At 37.3% G+C, this 14,564-nt stretch overlaps 1 protein-coding gene across 2 annotated transcripts in view; it reads right to left on the reverse strand.

The window, feature by feature from the left end:
- Positions 1-1,671: 1,671 nt before the first annotated feature.
- LOC118186590 (tRNA-specific adenosine-34 deaminase catalytic subunit ADAT2) overlaps positions 1,672-14,564 on the reverse strand; it is a 45,874-nt gene continuing 32,981 nt past the window's right edge. The window contains exon 5 of one of the 2 annotated variants that reach the window (XM_035356700.2): positions 1,672-13,988. In XM_035356700.2, coding sequence (XP_035212591.1) covers positions 13,870-13,988 — 119 coding nt within the window. In that variant the 3' untranslated portion in view covers positions 1,672-13,869. The remainder of the gene's footprint in view (positions 13,989-14,564) is intronic. The other variant, XM_035356697.2, reaches the window with a different exon arrangement.

The raw sequence follows: 14,564 nt of genomic DNA on the forward strand, positions 1-14,564 counted from the left end.
CTGCATTATATTTGAAGAAATTAAATAATGAAAAATCTGCATAAATGTATGTATATTTCTCGTATTGTGATAAAACAACGGTACATAGAGTCATCGAATTTTGAATAACGTAATCCTCCAACGAATATGAGCATGTGGAAGACCAAATTTGAAATTTGTTTTATGATCGATTTCCTATTTTTTAAAACTTTGACGAATTTTTGATTAACAAACTCAAGGATTTCAAAGCGAGCAATGGCAACGTTGTGCAGAAAAAACATTTTTATCTCCAGCGCGTGAGTCTCTGTATCGGAAATTCTAAAGATATGCTCGTTTTAAAACTATTTTGCGAACATGATATTTAATAAAGAAAGGTAACACACAAAATGTTAAAAAACGCCCCTTTGGACGTAATTTAAAATCTGAAACATTTCAGATTTTTTTTTTTTTTTTTTCCCGACGAATTTTCGCGATCACTTTTACAGTTCTGTTTCTTCTGTCAGACGAATATATCGTCACTGTTAAGTTTTCAGATAAGGATTGTTTATTGTATATTGATGTGAATGATATCAGTAATAATTAATATACAACAATAAAAGTGTAATTTAAATGTTATGAACAAAAAGAAATAATGAATTGACGATCAATTAACTTTTATTTGTATTACTAAGAGTGCGGAAGCAAAAAAGGCCTCATCAAAAGTTTACCTCCATTTTTTGTCTCACTGCTTAGAAATTTTAATTTTAAGGAGTCAATTTTATTTGTTAGGTAGAATTCACTTTTTGTTGTTTTTAATATTAAAATATAATGTGAAAAAGGAATTTATTTTATGCATTTTATTGCAGTACTTTCATCGTACTTTGCTTTTTTCCAAAATTAATTTCACACAATAATTATCTACCTCCATGCGTGGTACTTAACGTCACATTACAAATGATGCCATACTTCCATAACGATGTTCTAATTATATATAATAAGTTTTTTTTAATTACTATAATTCTACAAATGGCTTATTACTTTACAATGCTGAATTTTGTCATATGTTTCCTTTACGTAAATTTCTGAGGTTATTTTTTAAATTTATTACATTAGATCTTTCCTTCCAGTAAATTATGTCGCGCTTTCACATATAATATATTTAAGTTGTGTTGTTAAAATAACTCAAATTTAAATTTCGCGCAAATGTCATAGACATGTTTGAAAGAAATACTATATTTAAAAATGGGAGGTACGAAACTAAATTATTATGGAAGGAGGGTTGTAACACACTGAACAGTAATTATGAAGTTGCAAAAAGACGTTTGATAAGCTTAAATAATAAATTTAGGCATGATCTGCATCTGTACTTTCGTTATAAAGAAATAATTAATGATCAGTTAAGGGATGGTATTATTGAGCAAGTTGCATTTCATCGACATGATGATAGACACATTGGGTATTTTATGCCTCATCATTCTGTAGTACGCGAATCAAAGGAAAGTATGAAAGTTAGGATTGTGTATGATGCGTCGTCAAAAGTTAGAGATGGGCCGTAACTCAATGATTGTTTAGATAGTGGTCCCAAACTTAATCCAGGTTTGCTTAGGATTATTCTAAGATTTCTTTATCACTCAATTGCGTTTTGTGCTGATATTAAAAAAGCCTTTTTAGAGATTAGCATAGTAGAGGAGGATCGAAAGTTTTTGCAGTTTTTGTGGGGAAATGAGGGGGGAACCGATATCAGAATTTTACGAATGACACGTGTTCCCTTTGGTGTCAAATGCAGTCCTTTTATTTTGACAGGAAGACGACACAAGCAGGAAGCTTTTATAGACGACACAAGCAGGAAGGCAGAAGGACTCGTATGTCTTGGTGGTAGATTACAACATTCTGATTTTCAGTTTCAAGAAAAGTATCCATGGGATTATTCCGGGAAAATCTAGATTCACTGAATTGCTAATTAAAAGAGAATATGAGAACTTACTTTATGCTGGTGTTTCAGATACATTCACTGAAACTCGAGAAAATTACTGGATCATCCGAGGCAGACAAGCTGTAAAATCGTTCTTGAATAACTGTTCCGTTTGTAAGTGCACTCAAGTCATTGCTCCATTACCAGTGGACAGAATTCATGAAGAGAATCCCTTTGAAACCACAGGTACTGATTTCGCTGGACCTTTGTTTACGAAAGGCGGAGATAAGGTTTACATTTGTTTGTTTACTTGTGCAGTCAAAAGTGCAGTTCATCTTGAAATTGTTTCTAGCCTAAGAACCGAATATTTCCTTCTGACATTTCGCCGCTTTGTCTCAAGAAGAGGTGTTTGTCAAACTATACACTCTGACAAAAATTCCAAATGTTTCAAAGTGATACAAAATCTTGTAAGAGTATGAGATGTACTATTACTATTTTATTCTAAGATTTTAAATTTATGATAAATGCCTTCACCGTGAGGTGGAGGATGTTCCAACTAAAATTATCTAAAGGGGATAAACTGCTGTTGGCTTTTTCCGCGACGGGGGGGGGGAAATACAGTTAAAACAGAATGGAACGATGATATGATGAGATGTATAGATTGATCCGGCACTATGCCGCGTAATATATTTAATATTTGTTTAAATCCTGTTTGTTATTGTTTCCAATCAATAATCAAAAGGCACTTATTGCAAAATGATTGACTCAGGACTTGTGTTTCTCTTGATTTGCTTTGGAAACATGATGTTGTCTGAATAAGAACACTTAACTTACTAAAGTTCTGTTCCAGATTGTGTGGAATAGACGACACAAGCAGGAAGGGTATACGAAACCCTTTATTTTCTATACTTTACAGGTACTCCCGAACTTCGGGATACAGAGACCAAACACTTGTGGTCTGAACGTAAGAATTTAAAACTACTAACTAAAACTCTAACTAAAAGCTAACTTTGAATTAGTATACAAATGCCTAGCATTAAGACTGGCCTTTATTTAAAAGAGTACGTATGTAGTACGCCGAGCTGCTGAAACTACAATACGTTTTCAAATATCAAGAAGGCTAAACCTCTGGCCTTAAAGGCAAACAGCAACCGAGTGAAAACTCGTAAAACTGCAGTGGCAAGCGACTTGCTTCCTAAAACTCCTTCTCTCTCTCCAACTCTTGGCAAAAAGCCACAACTTAAATACTTGGGCGTTAGGAAGACAATTTGCATAAACAAGTTAAAGCATTTAATTCTGGTTGGAAGTAGAAAATAAAAAGTGATAGTACAGTTTTAAAATAAAATAAACGTTATTAAAACTTAGGATACTTACATACTTCCCGCCAGATTTAATTAGTTTGAAACTGAGGTCTAAAAGACCTTATATAAACAAAGTCCTAGAAAAGAAGACAGCTTCTTCGCCGTATTTGGCGGCGGATACTTTTGAATGGAGATTATTTTTGATTTGTCCATCTCGATTCCTTTCTGAGATATTTTATATCCCAAGTATTTTAATTCAGTGGCTACAAATTTACACTTTTCAACATTAACTTTTAGACCGGCCTCATTTAATAATGAAAACACCTCTCTCAAATATATTATATGTTGATCCAAATTATCACTAGTAATAATGATATCGTCTAAATATATAAATGTGTTCTTTCCGAGAACAGGCCTTAATACAATGTCCATACATCGCTGAAATGTTGCCGGTGCCCGTGAAAGGCCAAACGGCATACGCAACAATGCATAAGTGCCAGACTTAGTTATAAAAGCAGTCTTAGGCACATCATCTGATTTTACACCTGTTTGAAAATAGCCTGTCGTTAAATCTAACGTAGTCATGTATTTCGTAGAAGCTACGTTCCTTAAAATTTATTCAATAATAGGTAACGGATATACTGGATATTTAGTTATGTTGTTCAACTTACGAGAGTCAATTGCAAAACGCCACCGTCTTGGATGTGTAACTGGATAATCATTATTTTTCTTACATAACACAACCAGGCTGGCATAACTACTTGAGATGGGCGTTATGATCTTTTTACTTAACATATCTCGAATGTGCCACTCTATAATTTCTTCTTTAGTCTTATCATAACAATATGGCTTGTGGCGAACTGGCAGTGAATCTCCTATATCGATTTCATGGTTGGTGACTTCAGTAAATCCGGGATTATCACTAAATAAAGAAGAAAATTTACTTACCACTTGGTGAATTTTTTCTTGCTTTCCCGTTGGCAGGTGGTGGAGATTTAATGTGGGTGGTTCTGCTTTTTCTTTGAGCACTGGTTTCATGGTCAGCTTAAGGGACGCTTGGTTAAAATCACGTTGCTTCGGCCTTTGAAAGAAAATCTATCCCTAAAATTATATGTGCTTGCAGATTTTTTACGATAAAAAACATAATTTTTACCTGCTCGTCCTAATACGGATGTAGAGTGGTATTTTACGTATGCATTTGCATCGTTTCCCCTGGGCAGCTAACACTGTCGTATTATCCGAATTATATATTATATATTTACGGAAGTATTTCCTAAAAAAATCTTCTGCCACACAGGAACACTGCGCGTCTGTATCCGGCAGTGCGGTGGCTGGAATATGGTTCACCAAAACTTCAATCTTTGGAAGAATCAAATTTTTCACAATCACTGTATTGAGCTTGAAGGAAGAGGGATTTTCTTGGCTCTCGGACTTCCGCACCCTCCCGTCAGCAGAAATCCGTTTTAGTTTAAATCTTCTTTCTTCTTTTCCGGGCCTTCCTTCTTTTTCCGCTGGCCTTCAAACTTTTCTCTGGCTTATTATTGAACTGTCGACGTTTCGTTCATCGGTTGTTTTTGGATACTCGGGTTTCTTTGACCACTGATTCGACTTGCTTCCGTAGCTGTGCTCTTGCCTCTGCTGTGGTCTTGGCGCACCAAATTGGCTTCGTTGCTCGTGCTGACGTCTTCTTTCATGTCCGCCGTTCTTCTACTTTCAAACTGGATTGCGAGCTCAAATAATTTTTCCAATGTCGTTGGATTCCTTAATTCAACAGTCTTGCACTTGGGTAGTAACCTAGGCAAAATTACTTGGATTATTTCAGGATTCGGCCGGCTTCCATACAAAAGTTTAAAGACGTGTATTTTTCTTAAAATAAAGCTTGAGAGATTTTCGATTCATTGCTGGTATGTGCTGAAGAGTTCCGTCTCCAATTTGGCACGATTTCTTACGACAGGGAAGGCTTTTACTAAGGCGGTCTTGAAATTTTCGTAAGTGTAAGTGGTACTTCCCACATGACCCAAGAGGTTTCTTTCGATACATTTGAACCATTTAAGCGCGTGGCCCCTCAAAACGCTGGTAGCTGACTTTCTGGAACTCATGGACTGGATGTAGCATGAAGTGGTCATCCAATTTTTCCAAAAAATTGGTCACCGGTGAGTTTCCGTCAAATCTTGCTGCTGGTTTCATCGATGCGCGCATGGTCTGGACAATGTAACGAAATCCTTCCAGGGTGGCAGCTAGCATTTCTGGGTTCTGAGCCGCTGCTGCAAGCACCTCAGCTTCTTGAAACTCAGCCATGGTTATTCTTCTTCGGGCGCCACTGTCAGGAGATGTATGTCTTCTCGATTGTTTCGAAAACATACTGTGTCCTGAATAAGAACAGTAACTTACTAAAGTTCTGTTCCAGATTGTGTGGAATAGACGACACAAGCAGGAAAGTTATACGAAACCCTTTATTTTCTATACTTTACTGGCTTATTCACAAAGCTTACAGACCGTTTCTACTGCTGTTTGCTCCGATTGGTTAAAACAGGAAACGTAGGGTTACAGAACCTAGTGCTTGGCGACTTTTGGTTCATCGCCTTTAGAATTTGTATTTAAGCGTGGTGTACCAAAAATTGTGCATAACTCACCGGAGAAACCACAGCTCAGAGGTAACGAGCGCGAAAATAGTCTCAGACTTCTTGATCGCCGGTTCTATTCCCGCTCGTAGCTATCATAAACTCTGCTCTACGCGGATTTATTTTTATTTTAACTTTATCGAATGACTTCGTCATTATTTGTTTGGGTGCGGTGTTAAAAATTACATGTCTTTATTTTCTCTATTTTTGTTAATTTTTCTTATTTTTATTTACTGGTTTGTACTCTTTTAGTAGGTACCAGTAGCAAGATTACGATCCAAGATCCCGAAAAGCGTTTCAATAGAAAAAGCGCATAATGGAATAAAATATAATTTTAGTTATACTTACTTTTCATAATTTAGGTAAAAAGAATAGGTATCCGACGTCCTTAAATGTTTACTGAATGTTTTCATGTGGTTTATTTTTCAATATTCCTTTATTTGTATAAATGAATGCGCTATGGAAATATACACAACAGGCTCTTTCTAATAGAAATGAAGAAAAAGTGCATATGCTATCTCCATGTAAACACCTTTTTCTTGTAAAACAATTATGTACTTTTAAAAGTTTAATTAAAATACAAATAAACTATTAATAAGATCAGTAAGTTATATAAAATATATTCCACACAATTCCTCGAAGCTTTCATTCATAAACTAAAAAAATATCGAATAAAATAAACGCTGTTTCCGTTTTTTGGCGTTAATTACCATGCCTACAGGGCGATAACTCGCCATTGCAAATATGATCGCCAAGCGGATGTTTCATCCAATGAAAGCAGACCTTAGAGAAATGGTCTGTAGGCTTTGTGAATATGCACTTTACAGGTACTCCCGAACTTCGGGATACAGAGACCAACACTTGTGGTCTGAACGTAAGAATATAAAACTACTAACTAAAACTCTACCTAAAAAAGCTAACTTTGATTAGTATACAAATGCTTAGCATTAAGACTGGCCTTTATTTAAAAGGGTACGTATGTAGTACGCCGAGCTGCTGAAACTACAATACGTTTTCAAATATCAAGAAGGCTAAACCTCTGGCCTTAAAGGCAAATAGCAACCGCGTGAAAACTCGTAAAACTGCAGTGGCAAGTGGCTTGCTTCCTAAATCTCCTTCTCTCTTTCCAACTCTTGGCAAGAAGCCACAACTTAAATACTTGGGCGTTAGCAAGACAATTTGCATAAACAAGTTAAAGCATTTAATTCTGGCCGGAAGTAGAAAATAAGAAGTGATAGTAGAGTTTAAAAAAAAATAAACGTTAGTATTAACCAACTTAGCCCACAATGACTTTGGCAAAGATTTAGCAATCATTATTGTTCAAGCTAAATCAGCAAGTGTTCTATTTGTTCTTTCAGCCGTTTCATTTTTGCTGGGGGTACAGGGAGTGCTGCTTCGAAGCTCTGCTCCCATTCTTAAAGTTCTTGTTTATATACTCTAATCCACGATCACTTAAAACTGCCTTGATTGGCTTTTCTGTTTGATTTTGATAAAATGTACAAAGTTCTTCAAACTTAACTACAGTTTCTGACTTATGCTTAAGAAAATAAACTTTTGTGTACTTAGAGAAATCATCTCTAAAGTATTTATAATAGCGAGAACCACCTATGGATTCTTGTTCCACAGACCCACAAAGATCAGTATGAATGAGTTTACCAACCTTTTTACCACGTTGTTGACGACTTGGAATGGCAACCTATGCCGTTTTTCTGCTATACAGACCTTACGAAAATCAGTATACAATTATATTTCAATGCCATGGGACTGTAATACCCTTTTTAACATGATGTTTATTTAACATGTTGAGGGCGGGGCGAATATTCATTGTTCTTTTTGTGCGGCGGCGCTTGAATTAGCGGTCTGTTTCGTGAATCCCCCTAGTGAATAACAAATAATAACCAAAAAAAAAAAAAAAAAAAAAAAAAAAAAAAAAAAAAAAAACATATTTTTTAATTCGTACGAAAGATCAGAGAGAAAGCGATGCAAAGAATGCTATAAACGCTTAGCAAGCGTAAAAGGTACTCAGTACGCCACGAATAGAGCACAGAAAATAACAACATATTGCGATAATTGTAAAGGCAAGCCAGCACTTTGTTTAGCTTGCTTTAAAAAATTGCATAGAAAAAATTAATAATTATATTTAATTTATAAGTTACATTTTAAGTTATTTGTTTTGTATTGAATGTTGATTATAATGTTGAAATGTTAATGTATGCTGTTGAATAATTAAAAATAAAATTCTGTACTACGTACTTTTTGATATACAAACGTGACCCATCCGTGAGTCATGTCGGCCAGCGCAACAGACAAGTATGACCCACCGGTGGGTAAGACCGCGTCAACGTGTCCCAGCCTTTCATGCCAGAGTTGAAGAGAATTTGCTTCACTTACCTGGGCTTCAGGGGGACACACAGCACTACACTTAACTTTAGCAGACAATAAGTTACCACAGCGAATTCCAACAGCATTAACATTTTTGGATTTCAAAAATTCACATTTTTTGCATTTGACATATTAAACTCGCATCCATGATCTAGCATCTGGCTTACAACAAATAAATTCTTTGCAGCATCAGGGTCATATAGTACATTTTCCATGAAGCTGTTTCTCCATTAACTATGTACTAACATTTTAAGTGATATGGCACCATGTCATAAGCTTTCATTGTTGCATTATTACCAACTCTTACATCAAATGAACACTCAAATTTTGTATATGATTGAAACCAGTCGATTTTGTTTTTAATATGCTGAGTAGCACCAGTGTCGATTACCCATGCATTGTTATTAGTCGCAATGAGACACTCACTAATAAAGGCTTTCCCATAATTGGACTTTTCATCAAGATTGACTGTCATGTAATTATTTTTCTGGGATTTACAGTCCCTTTTAAAGCGACCCCTTTTTGCCACATTTTAAACATTTACACTGTTTTCTCTGTTTATTAACGGGCCCATTTATTCTTGAAAATGTTTGCGCGCTTGGAGTTTTTCCAACAGTATCTTTCGCCATTAAAGAAAGAAGTTTACTGTCCCTAGATGGCTCTGACATCCTTCTCTGCTCTTTTGAAATTAGCAGTCCCTTCAATTCTGGCACTGTTTGCTGTTCTTCTGGCCTTGCACTCCAAGCCATTTTTAGTGGCTCAAATTCATTAGTTTCTAATAGTTTGCTCATAGTAAAAAAGTCCTTTGGTTTAATTTCTAAATTGTGCATTCGTGACACCAGGCTAATACTGCTATATGCGTGGTTATTGAATCTGTAGGATAACGCACAAGTGATGAAAACTGCAACTCGGCTTGCTTATTTTTTTGTTTAAATAATTCATGGCCAGCTCCACCCATATTTCTCTTGCTGTTTTGCACATGGAAACTAAATCACAAATTGTTGAGTCTAATGTCCGTGAAAAAATTCTATGAGCAGCTCTCGTAACCTTATCAAACTTGGTTAATTCTCGATTGTACTTATTCCGGGCTTCAAGGGGAGCACCTTCGGCAATTGCCTCTGATTTGATTATTTCCCCACAACACACTTCGAAAGTTCCTTCCTTTTCCATAAGTAAACCTTCAACCATCCACTTCCATCGCACCCAATTTTGTGATCCTAAAAGTTTTTCTGTAGTCAATACTTCTATGATTGCAATGAAACTCGTTTTCACTTCTGAGGAATTCACACGGTTAGGCTTATTAGCAATAAAATTTCTCAAAACGCAGATAAAGTTATACTGGATCCATAACCTGTTATAGTATTATTCATTCAGTGATGCAGAGCACATGAAAACTTAATTTATTTAACATTATACAACCAATAAAATATTTATTACCTTTTACAGAGTGAAGCGAAGACAAGCGGCAACATCACTTTTCAATTTCTTTAGAACAGTGTTTCTTAACTACAGTATTTCAGGTCAGATGTGGTGACACTCTGTCTTCCAGAAAAGTAATCTACAGTGGAGTACCTCAGGATAGTGTTCTTGGCCCAAGGTACTTTAATCCTTTCGGCGTCCCCTCCTGTCCGCGAAAATACCCCCCAGAGGCCGTCTGTTTTTCGTAGCTTGTAATGTTGTTTTCTCTGTACATCATAACTTTCCATATATGAAAGAATGTAAACTATTTTACAATAACAAATCTGCCACTGATTTTTCTAAACATCCAATACAAAACCGTTGGACTAAGTGCATTGACGTACGATGTCACTTTATCAAAAGACTGGTGAATGATGGGGTGTTTGACACCAAATTCATCTCCACCAAACTAAATAATGCGGAATTATTTACGAAAACTGCAACTGCTGTGGACTTTAAAAAGTTTTGTTCAACTGTTTACAGTATTTAAGAGCAATAAGTATTGTGTCCATATTATAGAAACGAAGTACGAATTTTTTAAATTCTATGTAAGTTTTTTTATTATTTTGCATAAGGAAAAGAGAGCCGCTGTTCACCTAATTTTTTGTTGTTGTTTTCCTCATGCAAATTAGATCAGAACTCAATCTGCGATAAACGAACTTGGTTGTTGCTGATTGTTCGATGTTGTGTTATATACACCGAAATGGTGAACGTGATAAGATTCGCTGGTTTTCTTTTCTCGGTGGTTTTTAATGTAAAGGCTACTGTTGCAGCCTAGCTTATTTAAATTATGAAATAAATATTAGTTTTTTTTTAGATTAGTCCCGGTCTTTATTTAAGCAAGGCAAATTATGCTTTTGCTCCAACGCCAACACCACTCGTGTGTTTATTGACCAAGCCAACTAAGCCTATAGTGCATCCAGAAGCATCGAAATTGCACCATGGATAAGTGGAAGAAATGCCTGGTCAGCTGAATCACGATGTTTCATTCATCATGTCGATGGTCATGTCAAGGTATGCCATCTTCCAGGCGAACAGTTGCTCCCCCGCCTGTACAGCAGGTCATATATAGGCTGGTGGTGGGAGTATTATGGTTTCAGGGACATTCTGATAGGCGGCTGTGGAACCTTTAGTTGTGGTAGAATAGACCATGAAAACTACGGACTAGCAGTATATTCATTATGCGACACTGAAAATGCAACACCAAGAAGTGGCCAGAAAGTGATGAAACTCAGCAAACAGAGACAGCAATGAACAAAAAGTGATCCTTTTTTTCCGAAATGATATGCATAATACCGAGCGAGAACAGCGTCGGCTTATAGGACCACCTTGGACGATGATACATGACGCAACACATCTAGATACAGAGTCATTGACACTACAGATATCTCTCCATTCCCTGTCAACCATTTATCACGGTTCGTCTTCCGAACACAGCAATGGCAGGGACAGCAAATGGCATCCAATCACATCCCAAATGTGTTCGATTGATAAGAGATCAAGAGAGAACAGTGGCCAGGGAAGCATCTGTACACCTTGCAGAGCACATTGGCTGATGTGAGCAGTGTGTGGTCGGGTGTTATCCTGCTGATAAATAGCATTGGCACTCGCTGAAGGTAAGGCGACTGTCACTGACCACAGCACATCATCAACGTATTGTTGGAGCGTCAGTATCCTGAATACGAACTAAAGGTGACTGGATTCGTACGCAATTATGCCCCAAACTATGATGCCGCGTTGTAGCACGGTGGGAGGTTTCACAATAGCTGCCGGACTGGACCTTTCTCCACATCGTCGCCACACTCGTACATGGTGACGTACATGTTACTGGAGAAATAAAGCCCAGGTGATAGATTGGTGCTTACACCAGGGTACCTGGGTTCAGAGACCTAAACCCTTATAGAACATGTCAGTACTTTCGAATCATGGGCGGAAAGTACAAAAAGCACTTCATTGAATGTAAATGAATATATACGAATGATAATAATAATTTTTTCCTAAGATTTTAAAAAGGGTTAAAATACTGATTTTTTTAAAGCTAAAGAAATTAAAATATGAGAGAATATTAAGCTTTAACTAATAAGAAATGAGCAGAAAAATTTACACGAAATGATGAGAAACCTAAGCAATCAGCATAGACTCTGAAATTGCTCCTAAATAAGCAAAAAATTGGAAATAATAAGAAAATTTAAAATTAAGAATAAGCTGGCAAATTTAAGTCAAAAGTACTGAATAAGTGCGGGCCCAGGAGCCGTCGAACTGGTGAGTAACATTAGAAAAATAAAGTTCATTACCTCAGGAGTTAATCCGTTCCTGCGAATTCCATCAGCTTCTGGACAGTTTGGAGGATCCACAACATTAGCGTTCTGAATGTGACCGAAAATTTTGGTGATAGTTCTAAGCAGTTTTTGAATTTTTGGACCAAAAATACATGAGAGTATTTCATCGAGGGTGCTGGGAACCAGATCAGGTTCTCCTTGATTTAGTCACTATACCGTGGTTTGCATGGTTTCCGAGTTAGCTGGTTTTCAGCTTTGCAAAGTTACGGAAAATTCACGAGTGAGGCTTCAGGAACTGGTATCTACTGACCTTTCTGTTGATTCCTCTGCTCAAACTTTGCTTTGTAGGCCTCGCACTCACGGTAGCTACTGACAGAAGATACAGTGAGGCTTTTCATCTGGAATCTTATGACACATAGCTGTGACAAGGGCCTCCCGCATTTTACACACGTTGTTGCACAGGTTCTGCATATGCCTGTAGGCCTGACAACGGAAACATTGCGCTGGCCTCTTCCTGGGGTTATATTTTTCAACACAAACATCAAAGCTGAACATATCACTTAGGTGAAATATCTGATTACCATCTGAGTTCCGTTTCAGCTCTAGGAAAAAGATTGGCAATATTTCCTGCACTCATTTTCTTGTACTGGTAAATTGTTTTATCTTAATAATTGCAAACTTACTGTGAAGTAAATCACTATGGACTGCTTCTTCTTTAATGGAGGATGGGAGGTTCTTTAAGATCGTGAAAATATTCTTTTCACAGAAACAAAACCGTGACTCATCTAAGAACACGACCCTTTATTAGTGAGAGCTATTACATCATCCACATCGCTCGAGCCCAGCACTATTGCAGACACTGGTGTCTATGATGTGGGGTTCATGGCAGCCTTCTTAACAGACGTCATGAGCGCAAGCCACCATCCACCAATCGATGACAAATGGTTCTGGTCGATACGGGAACATCCAGGGTGTCTTGAACATGCTGCATAATGAAGGTAGAGGTGGCTAGCCTGTGCGCCTCCACTTGTCGGCGGATGCATTGATCCATGCCTGCTGACGTCACTATGATGCCGCGTTGTAGCACGGTGGGAGGTTTCACAATAGCTGCCGGACTGGACCTTTCTCCACATCGGCACTTCATGAACTGCATCGGCACTTCATGAACTTCCCACCTCTCCTTGTTCCAAACATCATCGCCACAGCTGGTGCACTGTGGATGCGTCTAGGTGTGTGTCTGCTGAGATTTGCCGTGTGGACCAACCTGCTCTTCTCGGTACGATCACCATGCCCTTTGTAAAATCGCCTGTCTGCTGGAACTGCCTCCGTTGACGACGGCCTGGCATTTTCTGCTATTATATACGTCCTCTGAGACAAGAACAAATTTTCTATGATGATTTCCCTAGCAGAAATAACGGCAAGAAAATTGAACATTTTGTATATTCCTTCCCTTATATCTTCTTCAACGTGCGCTATACAGCTGCACATTTCACAACATTCGCATAACTCGGTGACATGCGTTTACCTTAAATATGCACAATTTCTGGGCCACTCCTTATTGGTATTGCATTTTCAATATCGGGTAGTGTAACTGAAAATCAATTGCACCCTTACATGGCATCTATCTTCCCAACTGGAAATGGAATCTTCCAACAGAATAACACCCCATGTCACAAGGCATGTTTTTGGGGGACATAAAAATGAATTCCAATTAATGTCCGGTCTGCCTAATTCGCCAGATTGTACCCCGATAGAACACATTTGGAATGTCATGGAGCAGCAGCTCAGAGCTTTATACATTATTACATTATTTATACGTTATGTTTTCATGCTACATTTATCACATATCTTGTTAGCCTGGGATAGGGCTCCAGCCCAGGAACCCGTGTTTTGCGGCCTGCGGCCACCTAAGAAGCGTGACTGCTGCTTAGACATTTGCTACAACCATCTCCAGTGATCTACCAAGAGCTTGTGGCATCCATGCCAAGGCAAGCTGCAACTGTTTGCATGCCAAAGTTCATGCAATGCGTTATTGAATATATGGTCATAATGTTTTGGCTCTTCAGTGTATGTACACCTAAAAAGAAAATGTGCAAAAATATTTCAATATGAATGATATTTTAATAATAATATATGAGGCATATGATTGCATTATTATTATTATCATAAAAAATTTTACTTCCCCTTTATTTAGAAAAGACGGATAACAATTTGAAAATTCCACCTTGTACGCAATTCGATGCAGCACGTTGAATAGCAATAAAGTTCAGCCAAAAAAGTAACTTGCAGCGTGCGGAAATTAATGTTTTCTGAATTTTTAATATCTTGGCTCGGTTAACCCCTTCGAGCCGGGTAGCGAAAACGCGCGCTTATCGCGGAGGCCGGCAGTGTCTTACGTGAGCGTCTCTCCAGGGCCGGAAGCTTTTTTGCTACTAAGCCTAAATCCATGAAATTTCCGAAATATCAACGCATTGTTTAATAATGCTCTATAGAGTATTTAAATGGCTTATGCTTTATAAATATTTATATATATATACTTTAATTACCTTATTTCTGGTTTAAATGCATATTTTACACATTTTATTTTAATTACTCACCATTTTATGACTTTTAACATTATACATCTGAAAACTAAATATAGTACTTAAAATCT

This window comes from Stegodyphus dumicola, chromosome 4 (genome assembly GCF_044657685.1).
Source record: "Stegodyphus dumicola isolate Sdum_Otavi_A_Nest chromosome 4, ASM4465768v1".
Taxonomy (NCBI): Eukaryota; Metazoa; Arthropoda; class Arachnida; order Araneae; family Eresidae; genus Stegodyphus; species Stegodyphus dumicola.